Below are 19361 nucleotides of genomic sequence, written 5' to 3' on the forward strand. Positions count from 1 at the left end.
TGATAGTACTGTTTAAACAGGGCACACTGCATGAAGATTGTCTGGATCCATTTGAAGAGGAAAGCGTAGATACAATAAATATGATTAAACTGCTGAAAGAGGTGTGTAAAATTAACACTGATGTCTCACTTGGCCAGATAAAAGCATCTGCTAAGTCTATTTGTGGTGTCTACCTTGAGTATAATGACTGTTACAAAACATATTCATTCGTTCATCAATCAGTTTTTGACACATTGTTTCTACAATTTTCAGGAGAGTTTCTTAAACAAAGCATTAATATATGTCCTGTATCTATGCTGATTGAGTATGTTGTGACACCACGTGTTACAGCTAGAGGTGCTGTTAACATTGTGGTAGAAAGCAAACACTACAGATTTCTTGCTCAGAGGTTCACAGATGAATTGAAATGGTCGGAACCACTTGTTAAAAAATACTCAAGCATGAGAACCATTCTTAAACATCCATCATTCAAAGACAATGACTTTGTGAAATTTCTTACTGAGGAATTCTGGAACAATGAAGTTCCCAGTGAAATACTATATCGAAAACTTGATGCTTTTGAGATTCAGACTGATTTTGCGTTTGCCAAGGAAACTGTAGACAATACCTGGGAATATTTTCAGAATGGAGACATTGGTGACACAGACCGTTTTGTTGACTTTAGAATATCAACAGCGACAATTAACACTGTAGCCACCGTGACATCACCAGTAAGCCTAGCAATCTTCATGAAGCTGAACTCGTTATCCAGTCATTTTGTATCCAGTCTTTGTAAAGCAGACTCCAGTGAGATTGAACTGCAGGGAAAAGAGATTTTGGATGTTGCATGTTTTGTGGGAAATACAGCAATAGTTGATATCTTACTAGAATCAGGGATTGCTCCAACAATGAGTTCATTCACAGCATTAGCAGCATCACAAATAGATGAATTGGACATATTTGTAAACTTATTAAAACACAAGAAGGATTTGGAACTGAGTTTGCGTGACTTAGGGTCAATGTTATTTCTAGCTCTTGAGAAGAACAATGGAAACATATCCAGCATGTTAATAGATGAAATCACTAAGATGGATAACTGTCGGATCATCCTTGAAAGGGCTATCAAGCAACTGTTACTTCAGTCCTGTAGGGGAGTTAAGACTTGTTATTATAAGCCTAAAATTAGTTCAGCGTGTGGAGCACGAAATCTATTTAAAACGTTATTCAGGTACACCGCATCGTTAAAACCTGAAGTTGTAGTTTCTTTAACCGCTGGCTTAAACGATGCTGTTGTTCTGAAAGACATTCTTCATATGAATGCACCCTGGTGGCACACCATAAAGGGAAATGAAACTCTGCTACATATGGCATCATGCTATGTATGTGTGGAATCGGTGACTTTTCTAATAGGAGAGGGATGCAGGATTTGTTCAGTGGATGCAAAGCACCAGACAGCACTGCATCTAGCAGCAATGTGTGGCAAACATCACGTGGTCCTATGTTTACTGTCTAAAGGAGCCGACCCTAATGCTCAGAATATATATGGGGACTCACCTCTTCACTTAGCAGCCTATAAAGGTTCTTTGGATATAGTGAAAGTATTAACTGAAAGGGGGGCCAGGCTGAATGCACACAATGCAGATGGAAAGACACCACTTCACATCGCCTCGCAGAACAAAGCAATAATAATGTATTTGCAACCAAAAGGAGCTGAAATTAACAAACACGATATCAATGGTAGAATACCTTTTCATGAAGCAGCAAAAGGTAATTCAACTGAATGTGTAAAATATCTAGTAGAAAAAGGATCCAAGGTGAATTTGGCAGATACACTTGGATACACTCCACTTTGCATTGCTGCTAAGAAAGGTTCCTTGAAAACTGTAATTTATTTAATAATAAAAATGACACGTCTGGCAAAGCTATCGGAATACTACATAAGTTTTCTTTTTAATCTTGCGTTAGAATATAACACTAAAGATATGGCTTTGTTTTTACTCCATAAATCATCAAACCCAACTTTAATAGGCAATGCAGAGATGGTGTCACCACTGCATTCTGCAGCAACAAAATGTTGGTTAAGTTTAATTAAGGCATTAGTTAAACGTGGAGCCAACGTGAACGAAGTGGACAGATGTGGTAGAACCCCTCTTCTGAGTATGTTACAGTACTACTCTGAAGACATCTGGAAAAGGCCAGATCCTCTGGAATGTATGGTTTGCCTCATAGACCAAGGTGCAGAACTAAACACAAAGGATCAAACCCAACTTTAGTGGGCAATACAGAGATGGATTCACTAATACACATTGCAGCACGAAGATGTTGGTTAAGTTTAATTAAGGCATTAATTGAAAGTGGAGCCAACGTGAACGAAGTGGACAGATGTGGTAGAACCCCGCTTCTGAGTATGTTACAGTACTACTCTGAAGAGGAAGATATATATGATGTGGAAAAACCAGATCCTATGGAATGTATGTCGTACCTTATAGACCAAGGTTCAGAAATAAACATAGCGGACAATGAAGGCAGAACATCACTCCATATAGTAGCTTCCTGTTCCCTGCAATTAGTCAAATGCTTAGTACAAAATGGATCTGATATAAACATTAAATATAATAGTGGTTCGACACTACTTCACCAAGTACTAAGACACGGCTCATTGCATTTTAATCTTGATTTACTAAAACAAGGAGCTGATCCAAATGTGAAAAATGGAGAAAACGTGTATCCTTTGCATATAGCAGCCAAGAAATGTGAACTGATTCTGCTGAAAGCACTGGTGGAAAAGGGAGCCAATCTGAATGTAACAGATTCAGATGGGAACACCCCACTCTACTTAACTGTGGATGGAAATTCAATGGAATGTGTCAGGTATTTGATAGGAAAAGGATCTGAAATAAACAAAGCAAACAACAGAGGAAATGCACCACTTCACATTGCTGCAACCAGGAGTACATCAAAGGTTGGTCTGTATCTACTATGTAAAGGAGCGAATCCTAATATAACAAATACAGAAAACATGTCACCTTTGCATTTGGCAGCAACAACAAAGCATTCAGATTTCGTGTATGCATTAGTTATGAATGGAGCCAAGTTGAATGCAGTGGATATCACAGGAGAGACCGCACTCCACAACGCAGTATGCTGCACTCAGTTTAAAACTGTGCGTTGTCTAGTAGAAAAAGGATCAGACATAAACTTAGCAAATGCCTCTGGTAAAACGCCGCTTGATCTGACAGAAGGAGCCAATCTAGCCCTGCCAAGGATATGTGCACACCTTAAAAATGGTCCTACCCAGCTGTGTGACCAGTCATTCATTCATGAGCATGTCTACTAATCACACGCCTCGCTATCCCATAATTATTTAGGGCTATTTCTCATCCCAGCCAGTGCACCACGAGTGGTGTATCAAAGACCACGGTATGTGCTATCCTGTCTGGAATGGTGCATATGAAAGATCCCTTGCTACTAATGGAACAAATGTAGCGGGTTTCCTCTCTAAGACTATATGTCAAAATTATCAAATGTTTGGCATCCAAGGGCGGGACGTAGTCGAATGGTAAAGTGCTTGCGTGATGTGCGGCCAGTCGAGGGCCAATCTCACTTGGGGGGGGGGGGGGGGGGGCATTAGGTTTCTCGTTCTAGCCATTGTACCACGATTAGTTTATCAAAAGTAAAGTTTGTTTTATTTAACGACGTCACTAGAGCACATTGATTTTTATCTTATCATCGGCTATTGGACGTCAAATATATGGTCATTCTGACACTGTTTTTAGAGGAAACCCACTGTCGCCACATAGGCTACTCTTTTACGACAGGCAGCAAGGAATCTTTCATTTGCGCTTCCCACAGGCAGGATAGCACTAGCCATAGCCTTTGTTGAACCAGTTATGGATCACTGGTCGGTGCAAGTGGTGTACACCTACCCACTGAGCCTTGCGGAACACTCACTTAGGGTTTGGAGTCGGTATCTAGATTAAAAATCCCATGCCTCGACTGGTATCCGAACCCAGTACCTACCAGCCTGTAGACCGATGGCCTAACCACGACGCCACCGAGGCCGGTAAAAGGGGTGGTATGAGCTATCTTGACTGGGATGGTGACTAAAAGATCCCTTTTTACTAGTAGAAAATATTTTGACATCCAATAGGTGATAATTAATAAATCAATGTGCTCTACTGATGTCGTTAAACAAAATAAACTTTTTTATGCAATAGCCGATGATTAATAAATCAATGTGCTCTACTGATGTCATTAAACAAAACAAACTTTAACTTTCCCATAATCAGGTGTTTGCAAATACACACGTTTTTCACGTTTTCTGACAGTCTATGGGTTTTAGTTTAGTCTATAGGTTTTGTTCTTCTCTTGCTACGTTTGCACGTCTGCACATAGTCAAGTGTTTGTAAAGAGATCTAGGTTTTGTTCTTCTCATAATACGTTTGCACGTCTGCACATAGTCAAGTGTTTGCAAAGAGATCTAGGTTTTGTTCTTCTCATGCTACGTTTGCACGTCTGCACATAGTCAAGTGTTTGCAAAGAGATATAGGTGTTGTTCTTCTCATAATACGAGTGCACGTCTGCACATAGTCAAGTGTTTGCAAAGAGATATAGGTGTTGTTCTTCTCATAATACGAGTGCACGTCTGCACATAGTCAAGTGTTTGCAAAGAGATATAGGTGTTGTTCTTCTCATGCTACGTTTGCACGTCTGCACATAGTCAAGTGTTTGCAAAGAGATATAGGTGTTGTTCTTCTCATAATACGTTTGCACGTCTGCACATAGTCAAGTGTTTGCAAAGAGATCTAGGTTTTGTTCTTCTCATAATACGTTTGCACGTCTGCACATAGTCAAGTGTTTGCAAAGAGATCTAGGTTTTGTTCTTCTCATGCTACGTTTGCACGTCTGCACATAGTCAAGTGTTTGCAAAGAGATATAGGTGTTGTTCTTCTCATAATACTAGTGCACGTCTGCACATAGTCAAGTGTTTGCAAAGAGATATAGGTGTTGTTCTTCTCATGCTACGTTTGCACGTCTGCACATAGTCAAGTGTTTGCAAAGAGATATAGGTGTTGTTCTCATAATACGAATGCACGTCTGCACATAGTCAAGTGTTTTGCAAAGAGATATAGGTTTTGTTCTCATAATACGAGTGCACGTCTGCACCGTGCACATAGTCAAGTGTTTGCAAAGAGATATAGGTGTTGTTCTTCTCATAATACGATTGCACGTCTGCACATAGTCAAGTGTTTGCAAAGAGATATAGGTGTTGTTCTCATAATACGTTTGCACGTCTGCACATAGTCAAGTGTTTGCAAAGAGATATAGGTTTTGTTCTCATAATACGTTTGCACGTCTGCACATAGTCAAGTGTTTTGCAAAGAGATATAGGTTTTGTTCTCATAATACGAGTGCACGTCTTCACATAGTCAAGTGTTTGCAAAGAGATATAGGTGTTGTTCTCATAATACGATTGCACGTCTGCACATAGTCAAGTGTTTGCAAAGAGATATAGGTGTTGTTCTCATAATACGATTGCACGTCTGCACATAGTCAAGTGTTTGCAAAGAGATATAGGTGTTGTTCTCATAATACGAGTGCACGTCTGCACATAGTCAACTGTTTGCAAAGAGATATAGGTGTTGTTCTTCTCATAATACGAGTACACGTCTGCACATAGTCAAGTGTTTGCAAAGAGATCTAGGTTTTGTTCTTCTCATAATACGAGTGCACGTCTGCACATAGTCAAGTGTTTGCAAGGAGATCTAGGTTTTGTTCTTCTCATAATACGATTGCACATCTGCACATAGTCAAGTGTTTGCAAAGAGATCTAGGTTTTGTTCTCATAATACGATTGCACGTCTGCACATAGTCAAGTGTTTGCAAAGAGATATAGGTGTTGTTCTTCTCATAATACGAGTGCACGTCTGCACATAGTCAATTGTTTGCAAAAAGATCTAGGTTTTGTTCTTCTGATAATACTATTGCACGTCTGCACATAGTTTAGTGAATTGCAGTATTTGCATGTGTTTTGTTTATATTAATACACTTCTATTCCGTCCCACAGGGAACGCCTTTTTTCATTCCATGGAAATGACTACAAATTATTTATTTCTAAGCCGATTATTTTCTAAACTGGACACAAATTTGTAAAAAGAAATTGTTATTTCCTAAAACACCGGATCATCGCTATCAAATTCAGCCTCAACCTGATATAACAAGACCTCTGTGCTTTCTCCATCACTACTATCATTTTTGACATGATGGATAAGTTCAAGAAACTGTTGATAAAGGAGCCATGTTCACTAACATCACTTCGTCCCCTATTTTGTATAATTCTCGACTGATGGCAACATCGCTGGAATCCTCTGGGATAACCGCTTTTTGTGTGTGATAGGCTAAAAATAGCTCTGTTAGCATCTCACAAGTGTTTTTCATCGAGGCATTTCAGATTTTTCTTTTACTTCGGGTCGCTTTTTAAAACAAAAATTAATTGTCAGATATATTAATGTAAACACTATTTCCTTCCATGCATCTAATAAAATATGTCTGTACTGAGGCACTTTAATAACGTTTCTTCTTACGTCAAACAAAACTGAAATAATTTACAAAAACATGTTGTTTGGTAGGAGGATGGAACGGACTATAGCTTTAGGTTGGCAATAATTGTAACATGCATGCTGCATTTGTGGAATTGATGTGTTTGGCGTATATACAACTTTTGATGACAGACTGACATAACCGTTTAATGGTACATGCATATTACATCTTTTTGTACAAAGATTGGAGACTATATGCAGAACACACTGAAATAATTGTAAGATGTTTAGTGATACATGCACATAAATTACATATTTTTCTACAAAGATTGGAGACTATATGCGGAACATAGTGAAATAACTGGAAGATGTTTAGTGGTGCATGAATATAAATTACATCTTTTTGTACAATGATTGGAGACAATATGCGGAACATAGTGGAATAACTGCAATATGTTTAGTGGTGCATGAATATAAAGTACATCTTTTTGTACAAAGATTAATAAGACTATATGCGGAACATAATGGAGTAAGTGAAAGATGTTTAGTGGTGCATGAATATATACTAGGCACAAAAAATAAAGGAACCCCTATATCTGTATATTTTGCATCTGAAAGGACCATGTTACACTTGACCCAGCCAAATCCGAACCCAGGTCCATTGGCCATAAGTGTTGTCCCACACAGATGCAGCGTTCCTTACCCTTCATGGTTCAGCAGAATCATGCACTGCACGTGCGTTGTAGGGTATAAATTGGACACGATAAGCGGCACTCCTCATTGCAGTAAAAATGCCTCCACGACAATACCTGACAGGAACAAAAATGGCAAGCAATTGGGATGGTGCAGGCGGGACAGTCCCAGAATCAGGTGGCTCGATTCTTTCGAAAATCAAAAAGCGTGATTTCCCGGCTTGTAACGTTACACCGCCAGACTGGTAACGTCACAATGAGGAGAGGAAGGGGACGACCCAAAAAGACAACCGTCAGACAAGATCGGCTGATACGGATTGTTGCTCTCAGGAACAGGTTCGTCACTGTACCGGAGATTAAGAGGGAGTTCCGTACTGCCACGGGAATACGACTGTCCAACTCTACTGTGAGGAACAGACTTCGTGCTGCTGGACTGAAGGCAAGACGTCCATTCAAAGGCGTGATCATGGCTTTGAATCACCGACGTCAACGTTACCGATGTGCTCAACACCACCAGACACGAGCTTTGCGTCACTGGCATCATGTCAAGTTTTCCGACGAATCGTTTTGTCTGAGGTTCACAGATGGACGTAAACGTGTTTGACGGCGGCGTGGTGAACGTTATGTCAGAGCAACCATCATGGAGCACGATTCTTACGGAGGTGGTAGTGTCATGGTCTGGGGTGGCATCACCTATGACAGGTGATCTGATTGTCATTCGTAGTAACATGACAGGGCAGCGATACGTTAACGAGATCTTACGACCTGTAGTTGCTCCTATGGCAAACATGATTGGACAGAACTTTGTCTTCCAAGATGACAATGCACGTCCACACAGGGCACGTGTTGCTACCGACTTCCTCACACAGCAAGGCATCGCTTCACTTCCCTGGCCAGCCAAATCTCCTGACATGTCCCCTATTGAACATTTGTGGGATATTTTAGGCCGATCTGTTCGTGCTAGACAGCCTCAACCAGTCAATTTTGACGATCTTAGTGTTGCACTTCAGGAGGAATGGCGGCGCATTCCAAGGGCGACAATCCGTCGCTTGATAGCATGCTGTGCATGTGTTGCTGCACGTGGTGGACACACAAGATACTGAGAACATTACGTAGTGATTCTTTGTTTGCCTCTCAAATAAAGTTAACTTCCATTAGTAAATCTGGGGTTCCTTTATTTTTTGTGCCACGTATAAATTACATATTTTTGTACAAAGATTGGAGGCTATATGCGGAACATAGTGGAATAATTGTATGATATTTAGTGGTGCATGAATATGAATTACATCTTTTGGTACAAAGATTGGAGACTATATGCGGAACATAGTGAAATAACTGGAAGATGTTTAGTGGTGCATGAATATAAATTACATCATTTTATACAAAGATTAATTAGACTATATGCAGAACATAGTGGGATAACTGGAAGATGTTGTAATGGTGCACAAATATAAATTACATCATTTGATACAAAGATTAATTAGACTATATGCGGAACATAGTGGAATAACTGTAAGATGTTTAGTGGTGCACAAATATAAATTGAATCTTTTTATACAGAGATTGGAGACTATATGTGGAACATAGTGGACTAACTGGAAGACGTTTAGTGGTGCATGTATATAAATTACATCTTATTGTATAAAAATTGGAGACTATTCAAATTATTATTCTGGAATAGCTGTACATAGTGTTACCAGATGTAAGTTTACTTTCTTCCTTTTTTTTTTGTTTTTGTTTTTTGGTGTGTTTTTTGTTACAAAGATTAGAATACTACCCTGCAATAGTTTACACTAGTTGTGCTTGATATCTGTTCACGTATTTGAACATATAGTTTACTGGTTCTGGTTTTTGTTTGTTCATAGACTATAACAGCTACACAAATTGTTTGTATTTGTAAATTGAGCTGAATATATTGAAGTGCTGAAAATGGTACAGGTTGCCAAGCGTTTATAGTTAAGGTCTTGCCGTCTTGGACTGTCATGTCATGTTGGTCTGTGAAGTAGGTTCGAATCCTACCAGTTGACACAAGGTTTTTTTAAAACATATTTTACACGAATATTGCAATGACTATGACATGGTGACATACACGAATAGCGATGGTAAATGCTCACCAGTTTACACTGTATGGCTATGTAGCAGCTCAAACTGGGAAAGCCAAGCTAGAATCTGATGTTTCCTATTGTAATTGTTTTGATCACATTCTCAAATTTTGCTGTTGAATATTTTGAAAGAGCGTGCTTTCTGTATATTATATATTTTATACATAGATTGAAGTAACTACATAAAATATTTACGGCTGAAATGTGAATTATTGTGCCTGTATGAATAGCTGTGCAAAGATAATATGCAAGATATTCAAGATAGTTATATATGTAGTTGTGTTGAAGGGACATTCCTGAGTTTGCTGCAATTTTTAAGATGTCATCGACTAACAGAGACTTTTTAACGATTGTAATTACATATCAATTGTATTTTTGTATATAAAATATTAGTGGCTGTATATTAAATGTCTTTCTGATCGTTCTAATATTTGTATTAGTTAAAAGAATGCTTAAGCAAGGCATGTGGACTGGTATGCATATTCAACGATATATAATGCATATTATTGCTTAATATCAAAAAGTATATTATTATATTTAATTAATAAAACGGTTAAATGTGATGGCTATTATATATAACGGGCGCAGCCATTTTGTTCCATTCCAGCGAATACGCCTTCTGGGGAACTGGTGGTTATGTAATACTTAACGCGTAACGTCAGGAATGAGTCTTAGAACTAGAGAAACAGAATCTACCTGGTTTTTGCGGGATGACAAAATAGTCATACATTGCAATGGTCTGTAATAATATACATCCCAGTAAGCCAGCAATAAGTATATATTATTTTTCAATACAAAATAAACCACCATTGTCAAAGTGGCTGCACAACAAGTCGAACTAATTATATCATGTTTTATATCAGTAGACTTTCCCATCTAAAATTACAGAACAGTTTTTGCTCCAATGTAGGATACCAATAGGCCTAATAGTGTACATTTTTTCCTTTGGATTATTTAACAGAAAAATACTATAACCCCATACCGTTCTGTTAATGCAACTTGAAATATATTTAGTTAAATAGTTTATTATATTATCACGTCATTTACATGATTTATGTTGATCAAAGAGAAGCGCTTTGTCGTAAATTACTGCTTTTGTCTACACTGTGCATATAAAAGTTGGTCAGGAGCTGACGTCACTTCGCCCCAAGCTAGAGTACCGGATGCATCGAAAAGTAAAAAAAATGGCTGCCCCAGTTAGCAGGAATAATCACGGGGTTTTTTATTCACTAAAATTACGCGTTTTTATTTGTTAAAGTGTCAGTATGTGTTAGTGGTCCGGGTATGGATCTTTCCAACACATAAGGCTCATGTTTTAGTTTACACTCCCTTTAACTTTCATTTTATTTCTTAAAATAATCCTTTTTTTCTGTACGTACGAAATTATTTGAAGACAAAATCCAGTTTGGGCTTCTTACAAATATTAAGACGACCAGAAACACATTGAATGTACAGACACTGATATTCTGAAGAAGAAAATATATTTAATATGTAAGTTTAATCGTGGAAATATTTTATTAGTCGGAAACATCTTAGGCATGGAATTTCTATGCAAAATCGTTAGTAATGATGCAATAATAATGCTGCTGATGTACAGACTGGAATAGCAGAGGTGGATCTAGGGGCCCGCCCCCACTAAATTTTGCGATAGTTATAATTTTATTATATATTTTAAAAATTTACGATCCCCCTCCAAACCTCCCCCAAAGTTGCCTTGGCATTCCATCTCATGCTACTGGGGCCCCCCTAAATGGATTTTCTGGATCCTCCACTGAATAGTGTCCTTTCTATTTAGTCGATCGCTTGATGCGTGGTCTGCTTGGGATCGATTCCCGTCGGTGGGTCCATTGGGTTATTTTTCACTGGTATATGAAAGATCAGGCTGTGTGCTATTCTGTCTATGGGACGATGCATATAAAAATTCCCTTGCTACTAATGAAAAAAAATAGTGGGTTTCCATTCTAAGACTATATGTCAAAATCACCAAATGTTTGACATCCAATAGCCGATGATTAATAAATGAATGTGCTCTAGTGGTGTCGTTAAACAAAAACGTTTTTTATTTAGTAATCTAAAGTGTATAATTTTGTTAATAAATTAATGAGGCAATGCAAACTCTTTATGAATAAAGCTTGCAATAACAGCGTGGCACAACATAGATAGGTGACTTTGTAAGGTGTTTGTAGTTGTTAGATTTTCATAAATAAAATCATATGTGTGTCGTTGTTTTCGATTTCATAATTAATTTGTTGTATCACACTTTCTGTAGTTTTTAGATGTGTATATATGTATAATATGGAACAGGTGTGTAAGATATCTTTTTTTTTTTTTACTTTTACTAATTTTGTTTTCCTGTTGAAACAGCTTTTGTGGACAGATCGAAATAGATCTGTTCAGTATTGTGTTTGTTTAAAGGGACAGACCCTAGTTTCAGCCCATGAAAATGCAGACTAAGTTTAGTTAATCTACAAACCCGTAACACATTTTAATAAAGTTACAATAGAGTGAAACATGAGTATGTGACTTTGAAATGGTGAAATACCCTCTAAAAATACACTAAAACTCGACTCCATAACTGTTACTTCTCAGACGCACGTGCGTTTTTTTAAATATGAGAAATGAATTTTGTGATATTAAAAACACCAGGATGACCAATAACACTTCGAATGTACGGAAATGAATAATCTAAACTATAAAATCTAAGTAAAGTATGATTTCAGTTACCAAAAACGGTTCTAATAGTAAAAGAAAAAATGCCTTAGTGTTTAAAAACTAGGGTATGTCCCTTTAATTCTCAAGTGTCGATGTAAATCGCATAAATTGGAATAACCATGCATAATTTCGTACTCACAATCGTGGTATTTTGTTGCACTGATTGCAAGGTACTGTAGTTATTTTATTCTTAAATTTATATTATTTCGCATAAATTGGAAAAGCTGTGCAATATTAGTTATTATCTTTTCCTTAAATTGAAATTGTTTTGATTCACATAGGAAAGTTACACATGATACTTACAAGCTTCCGTTTCACGAGCTTTAAAGAGTGAAAATGAAAATTGTTTCACGAGGGACATAAAGATGATACGAAATGGTAGCTAGTTTAATATCCCATTTATTACTCATAATCGATTATAATTTATATCACTTAACTCGTTTAGTTAACGTCCATGTAAGGTTGTAGTGCGGTAATCGATGACGTCATCGTATGGCGTCGAAGTGTTACGTCCCATTTGGGGTTCTAGTGGCACATACGACTTTGATATGTACCACAATATTTTTTTTAACAATATGGGTAATAATTATATGGGATATTAAATAAGATTCCATTTCATATATCATGTTTATGTTCCGAGTGAAATAAATTTCAGTTGTCACTTGCTAAAGCTCGTGACAATGAAACTTAGTTCACGAGGGACATAAACATGATACAAAGTAAGAGCGAGTTTAATATTCTATTTATTACCCATTATCGATCTGAATTTATGTCACTCAACTCGTTTGGTTGACGTTCCTGTAAGGTTGTAGTGCGCCAATCAATGACGTCACGAAGTGTTACGCCCCATTTGGCATTCTAGTGGGACGTATCACTTTGATATGTACCAAAATAGTTTTAACCTTATGGGCAGTAAATAGTATTGTTACCCCAGTGGTCACTCATAACGGAGAAAATATTTTTCATATTTTGTTAGTGACAAATAATATTTTGCAATATTCAGAACAGTGTGTTTACATCGTTTTAATATAGGCTGATGTACATTTACGTATATCGATAATAAAAGGCTTTTAGAGAAGAAAAAAAAAAGCTGGGTAACAAATAGAATAAGAAACTACTGGTTCTTATAAAATTTATGGTCCTCATGAAATAATTTTCATTCGTCACTCGCTAAAGCTCGTGACAAGTGAAAATCATTTCACTCGGGATATAAATTTGATAACAACTGGTAACTCGTTTATTATCCTCTGTTTCTGCTGCAAACATTTGCCAACGTTTTTAGAAATGTTCCGCCCCTTGTCAGTATAGAGATGCAATTCAAATACAAACAGTGATGTCACATTTTAACATGTCACATGTTAGTAATTAATGAATGAATGTTTAACGCCACCCAGCGCGTGAAATACATTGACTATTGAATGTCAAACTATGGTAAATACAAACAGTGATGCTCAACATCAATATAAAAATTCAACAGTTGTGAGCCTTTTTTAAAATCACATTAATGTTTGCCATTGCAACCAAAATCTGATATAGAGTTTGTACCCGATCCGTGAGAGGGCCCCCCCCCCCCCCCCCCCAAGTCATTCCTACGGGCCTGTAAATATAGGAGTGGATGACCAACATTAATATACAAATTCTAAAGATATGTTAAAACACTGTGTAAAGCACTGAGCAAAAATATTAGGATGTACATAATATTTTATTGTTTGTTAAATATCTAAGAAATAAATTATAGTTATATTATTCAATGATGGCCCCTTCGGGAAACATTTGGTTACGTCAACAGTGACACTATTGTTGAGATGAAATCCTGTGAGAAGTTATCAATTTTAAAAACAAAACCATGAAAAAAAAAATCCATTCATTTGGAACACATCATCATTTCCTTCCTAAAATAATATTTCACTTCTATTTCACTTATAGAAACAACAAGAAAACTATCCAACTTCAGTTCACTTATACCACTGATAAACCACTTAATGTAATATGTGAGTATCAGTAGTGGTGTCGTTAAAAAAAAAAATAACAGATAACTTACACTTTTTGTCACTTCACTTATAAGTTTGTAAAAGTCATTTTCGTAAGGGCTAACTCAAGGGCAGTGAGGTAACGACAAGGCAATGTCTTTGTAGGCCTGAAATATTTTAGCAGGTTTAGGATTAAAACTGAGAATGTGCACATAAAAGATCGTTTGCTGCTATGGAAATATGTAGGAAATTTCCGTACAATTATCGTAGTCGATAATTAATTAATCTAGAAGAATAGTGAGTAAAAAATACATGTATTTCGATAATTATACTTTGTAGGCCTATTAGTCGATAATAACTTGTGTTCTATACTTTTTAACTTTATAACTTATATACTTTGCATTAAGGGGAATTTGGAACACATCAGAAGTATTTAGTATACATGTATTTCGATAATTAATACTTGTATTCCATAAATATATTGTATTACATATTTGTTGCATGACATGAATATTGTTAAAATTATAACCCAAATCGGCCCCAAAATTCGAGTTATAACCTCCACTGCAGAATTATCTCCCCTTGCCGGATGTATAACCTTCACCCGCGCATGGGTAGACCGTATATCCTCGTTTTTTTATTCTGCAGTCCTCCATTGCAGTCGTGTTCGAGTTCTGTAGTAAAAAAAAAAAAAAAAAAAAAAAAAAAAAAAAAGAATTGTTAAATTGTTAAATTGTTTATTAATTTGTAATTTTGTTTTACTCTTGTCATACGAGGTCTTTTGGGTGATTTACACAGGGGGTTAATGTCTGACACGGCTTCCTCGGGCTCCAACCGGTTGGTTGTGTGTGCCGAGGGGGGTTGTCTTAAACGACTGCCCCAGTTTGATCAGCATTTGTTATGTCGGGCATGTCGTTCTTGTTGTTTTGAACGCCAGTGTCATATCTGTGTAAATTGGTCCAGGCGTTATCCCTCGACTGCGTGGGCGGAACCTTTCGTTCAGGGTCCGATGGTTTCGGGTCGCCCTCATATTTTTGGAAGTACTTGCGGTTCCTCTACGACGGCAGAGCTTACGAGTTTCAAGTTCTGCCGTTCAGATTGGCCACAAGCCCTCACGTCTTTACTCGGGTAGTAAAGGCAGTGGTGGGGCGTGTACATCTGTTGGGTATACGGATGCACAATTACCTGGACGATTGGTTAATTCCGGCGGCGTCACAGACAGCATGTCTCGTGGGCATGGAGTTCGTGATCGACATGATTCTCCGATTGGGGTTTATTCCCAATTGGGTCAAGTCGGAATTAGTGCCAACGCAGGTTTTCACTTATCTCGGAGTGGTTTTCAACCTTGTGGAGGCGTCCATTCTTCCGACGGATTCACGACTTCACAATTTCACGACGTTGGCGCAACGTCTCCTGGTGGAGCAAATTGCGTCTGTGCGCACGCTCCATGTGTTGATAGGCCATCTCGAATCGCTGGCGGCGCTGAATGTGCGGTTCAGACGGTTCAAGAGACCGCTTCAATGGCATTTGTCCTGGGTGTGGGATGGTCTCAGCTGGGATTTCTGCTTCCCTTAATTTCCATGATTCTTTGGACATTTTCAAGGTCATGAGTGCGGGGTTTTGGAAAGGTCGACACACGTTTGACCGGTTTTATTTCCGTGATATGGCTGTTGGTCCGGACGGAACTCGACGGATTCAGTCAGTCATTGCAGGGCAGCAAGTCATTTCGTTGCGCAGGGCCACGAGTAGGGGGCGACCCTTATTTCGTCCGGTCGCTACCAGCAGTCTTTCTGGGAGATAGTTCTCCACCTCCTGTTTGGAGAGTGGGGGGTGGATGGTTGACTATCTGGGGCAGTCGAGTGTCGTTTACCATTACTTGGTGTGCGGGTTTCCTCACCTTGTTAACTTGGTTTACTTTTAATTGGGGTTGTAGTTCTTCAATTTAAAAGTCACTTTGACATTTTATACCTCGTATGATGTGGGTTGCTTTTTCACTGTATCATTACTTGAGACGAACACTACTGGTTGAATGGGTAAGTCCTCCTTGTTTTCTTACCTCCTCCCTTTAATGTTAAATTCTCGTGCTTTAACGGTGTTATATCACGTCTGTTATAGCATTGTTGTTGTGCTAGTAAGGTAAGTTGAATAAGACTATTAGAAAATTTGTTTCTAATTCTCATTATTATTCAAATTTTATATATATATATATATATATATATATATATATATATATATATATATATATATATATATATATATATATATATATCGGTTATTTGTATACGAAAACAAAAACGTTTCTTGAAATTGTAAAATGTTCCACAAGACTAATATTTTACCAGAAACAATTACAATTGCACGGAGGACAAAGCTGAATGTTCTTTCTTGAATAAAAATTAAATGTGCACACCATGTGGCCTCAAGACGAATGTTTTATATATCAATATTTTGTATTACTTTAAAATATTTTAAATTATTTTAAATAATATTAAAATAACAAATATTGAAAAGAAAAAACATGTAAAAACGCGATGTATATTGTTAACAAACTACAAATGCTCACGCACGAAGACTTGTCGTAGTGCTTGTAGCAATGTGTTCAAGTTGATGTTTATGGCAGTAATCCTGAGAACATTATTTCATTATATAAGTCTTGATGTCAGGATTTCATAATATTATGCTATTCGTCCTTACAAAATCACTTAAAACAATACTGACAACAGGAAATCAATTAGTTGACCAAACACCTTTAGTATATTTCCATGCACCAGTGGAATATTCCATCATTAACATCACTTTTCACTTCTATTTATTTATGACTAAAAATAACTTGAAAACTTACAAAAACTGCAGTTAACGGCCAATCTAATTAAAATTATCTCCACTGGTTAATTACTATTACCTGTGGATCTAACAGCACCCCATTGGAGCTCATGTCCAGTTGACCTTTCATTCGACCAATAAAAACCGTACTTACAAAATCATGCCAGTGATTTGAAAAGAATTTGAAAATATTCGGGATTATGCCGAGGGTATACGAAATGATTCGGTGAATTACGAAGTATGCCGGAAACTAATTTCAATATAAAATTTTATATAAAATTCGTTTCAAGACGAAAAAAAACAAAACGTGATGGTATAGCCATAGAATCTGTTTATACTAGTATACAACCCAGAGTTTATTACTGCACTTTTCCCCCTGTTTTTTAAATGTTGAAATATACCAACAATATTTTTAGAATTTGTATGCTCCCGAATAACGCTATAAAAGGCGAAGTGTAATTGGTCAATATTTAAATTGTTATTTATAGATGAAATGTCACCTGGACATAGGAGTCCACGCAATGCTGTTAGATCTACTGGTAGACCTTTTGTAAACTACTTGCGATATACGGAGTTTTCGGTAAGGATTAGAGTGAACAGGTATTTTTGCTTTCACTTTGGGTTATAAAGAGGTACTGAGCAGTCGTTCGTCATAAAAGTGTAGTTTAACATAAATAAACTTTTAAAACGGTAAGTATACATGAATATTACAACATGTAGTAATTATATTAGTCAGAAACATGTTTAAATGAGTGTAGGGCCTATGTAATTTTTGAGTTAAAATATGAATGGGAGTGGAGAGGAAATTTTATTAAGCTTATCCTGGGGTCGGACATGGTTGTGGGTTGGACAACATTGAAGGCAATCTAAATGAAAATATTCTTGGTGTAAAATATTATGTAAAAGAATCATTAAAATTGTTCTAAAAATTTACAAATGGCTAATTTTGCGATTCGGATGTCAAGAAAAAGCATTTATTGCCATCCAATTAAAAAAAAAAAACCAAACTCCATCGAAATAAAAACATTCTTGGGTTATATTATGGAAAATAATCCTTAAAATAGTTTGCTTTTTAAAAAATATTATGTTGTTTTGTTTTTTAAATGGCTAATTTTTTTATTCAGATGCCAAGAAATCACGTTTTAAAAAGCCATCCAATTTATATATTAGTTGGAATAAAAACCATAAAAAGGTGTCAGTATTATCATGACCTGTTACGGTATTCAAACAGCCGGTACAAAAATTATTCGTTAAACCGGATATTCAGCTTCCGGAACCGGACGGTCATAATTCTGAACCAAATGTTAAAAGTAAACGCAAATTGCTTCATTTGACCGGTCGTCGCTGATTGAACATACAAGTAATCCGCCAGTTAACGCTCAAGGAATCGACAGAGATAAAATGGCTGCACGGGGTTTCACACCGCAGTTTATTTAACCATTCACCTGTGTTTATTTAGTGTTAGTCGGATAGAGCACAAGTGTTCACAAGTGTTTGTTGTTGTTTTTAAATATAATTTCTTTGAGCTATGACCAGACTGGCTGTTTTATTTTAGGGGGTGGGGGGGTGGGGGGGAGTATTTTATTTTTAAAAGTGGGTAACTCTTGATCATACCCTACGGAACCCCATGATCTCGTTTTGTAACTACCCTCCCAACTTGCCTGTATGATCTATTACTGAATACTGGTCATAATTGTTTTGGTGTCCCAACTCAAGAGTATTGCCAGTCACCCAAAATAAAGACAAAGAAAACGTCTTTATATGTTATTGCTATCAAAACACTGGCTTGAGACTCTTTCATAAGTGGAACAATGCTCATTCAGTTTCATGCCGGTTTTGAGAGAGTTGTATTTCTGTGCTAGGGGCGGAGGGGTGTATCATGTTGGCGTTTATATTATATCAGTAGATATAGCAGAAATGAATTATAATTTCGCCATTTAATATGTTTAAAATATAATCTGTAAACGTAGAAACTTTAAACTAATATTGATTCCTCAACAACGTACCCACTTCGTGGAAATGAACTCGACCACGTGGCCTAGATTTACAACATTAACCGGTACGACAAAATACGACTAATAAAATTGAAAACTTGTTGTCGCTAGTAATCAAACATTTAGTATTAACAATGCAACATGTCTTAAACAGTATTTCATTTTATTTAATCGTATTGTCTAACTTTAAGACAAGCACCTGGCAGTACACTACGGAATAGTAGACTGGCCTCACGGACATGCAAATAGCGCTTATTCACACCACGAGGCGGATCAACAGAACAAAACTGGTTGAAGAATTGTTTGGTTGTAAAATTCAAATGTGTCGTTTTTATTTTGTTTTTGAATCAAGGGAGGTTACTCATCACGTACATTTCAGTAATCCGGAAATTCATTAATCCGGACGTGTTTTTTTTTAATACCATACTGTCCGGACTAACGAGGTTCCACTGTATACCCAGATGGACACTAAAGTAAAACTAATAGAAAACATTAAACTGAACACAATCAAAACTGTTTACTGAGTGGACCAAATGGCTGAGTTACACGG

The 19361-nt window shown here is 37.1% G+C and overlaps 1 protein-coding gene across 1 annotated transcript in view; it reads left to right on the forward strand.

The window, feature by feature from the left end:
- The window catches only part of LOC121387223 (ankyrin-3-like), an 18880-nt gene extending 11458 nt beyond the window's left edge, over positions 1–7422 (forward strand). Inside the window, exons 3-5 of the mRNA XM_041518249.1 lie at positions 253–1746; positions 2670–2850; positions 7305–7422. Of these exons, the coding sequence (XP_041374183.1) occupies positions 253–1746; positions 2670–2850; positions 7305–7422 (1793 nt within the window). The remainder of the gene's footprint in view (positions 1–252; positions 1747–2669; positions 2851–7304) is intronic.
- The last annotated feature ends 11939 nt before the right edge of the window (positions 7423–19361 follow it).

The sequence above is a fragment of the Gigantopelta aegis genome, chromosome 13 (genome assembly GCF_016097555.1).
Source record: "Gigantopelta aegis isolate Gae_Host chromosome 13, Gae_host_genome, whole genome shotgun sequence".
Taxonomy (NCBI): domain Eukaryota; kingdom Metazoa; phylum Mollusca; class Gastropoda; order Neomphalida; family Peltospiridae; genus Gigantopelta; species Gigantopelta aegis.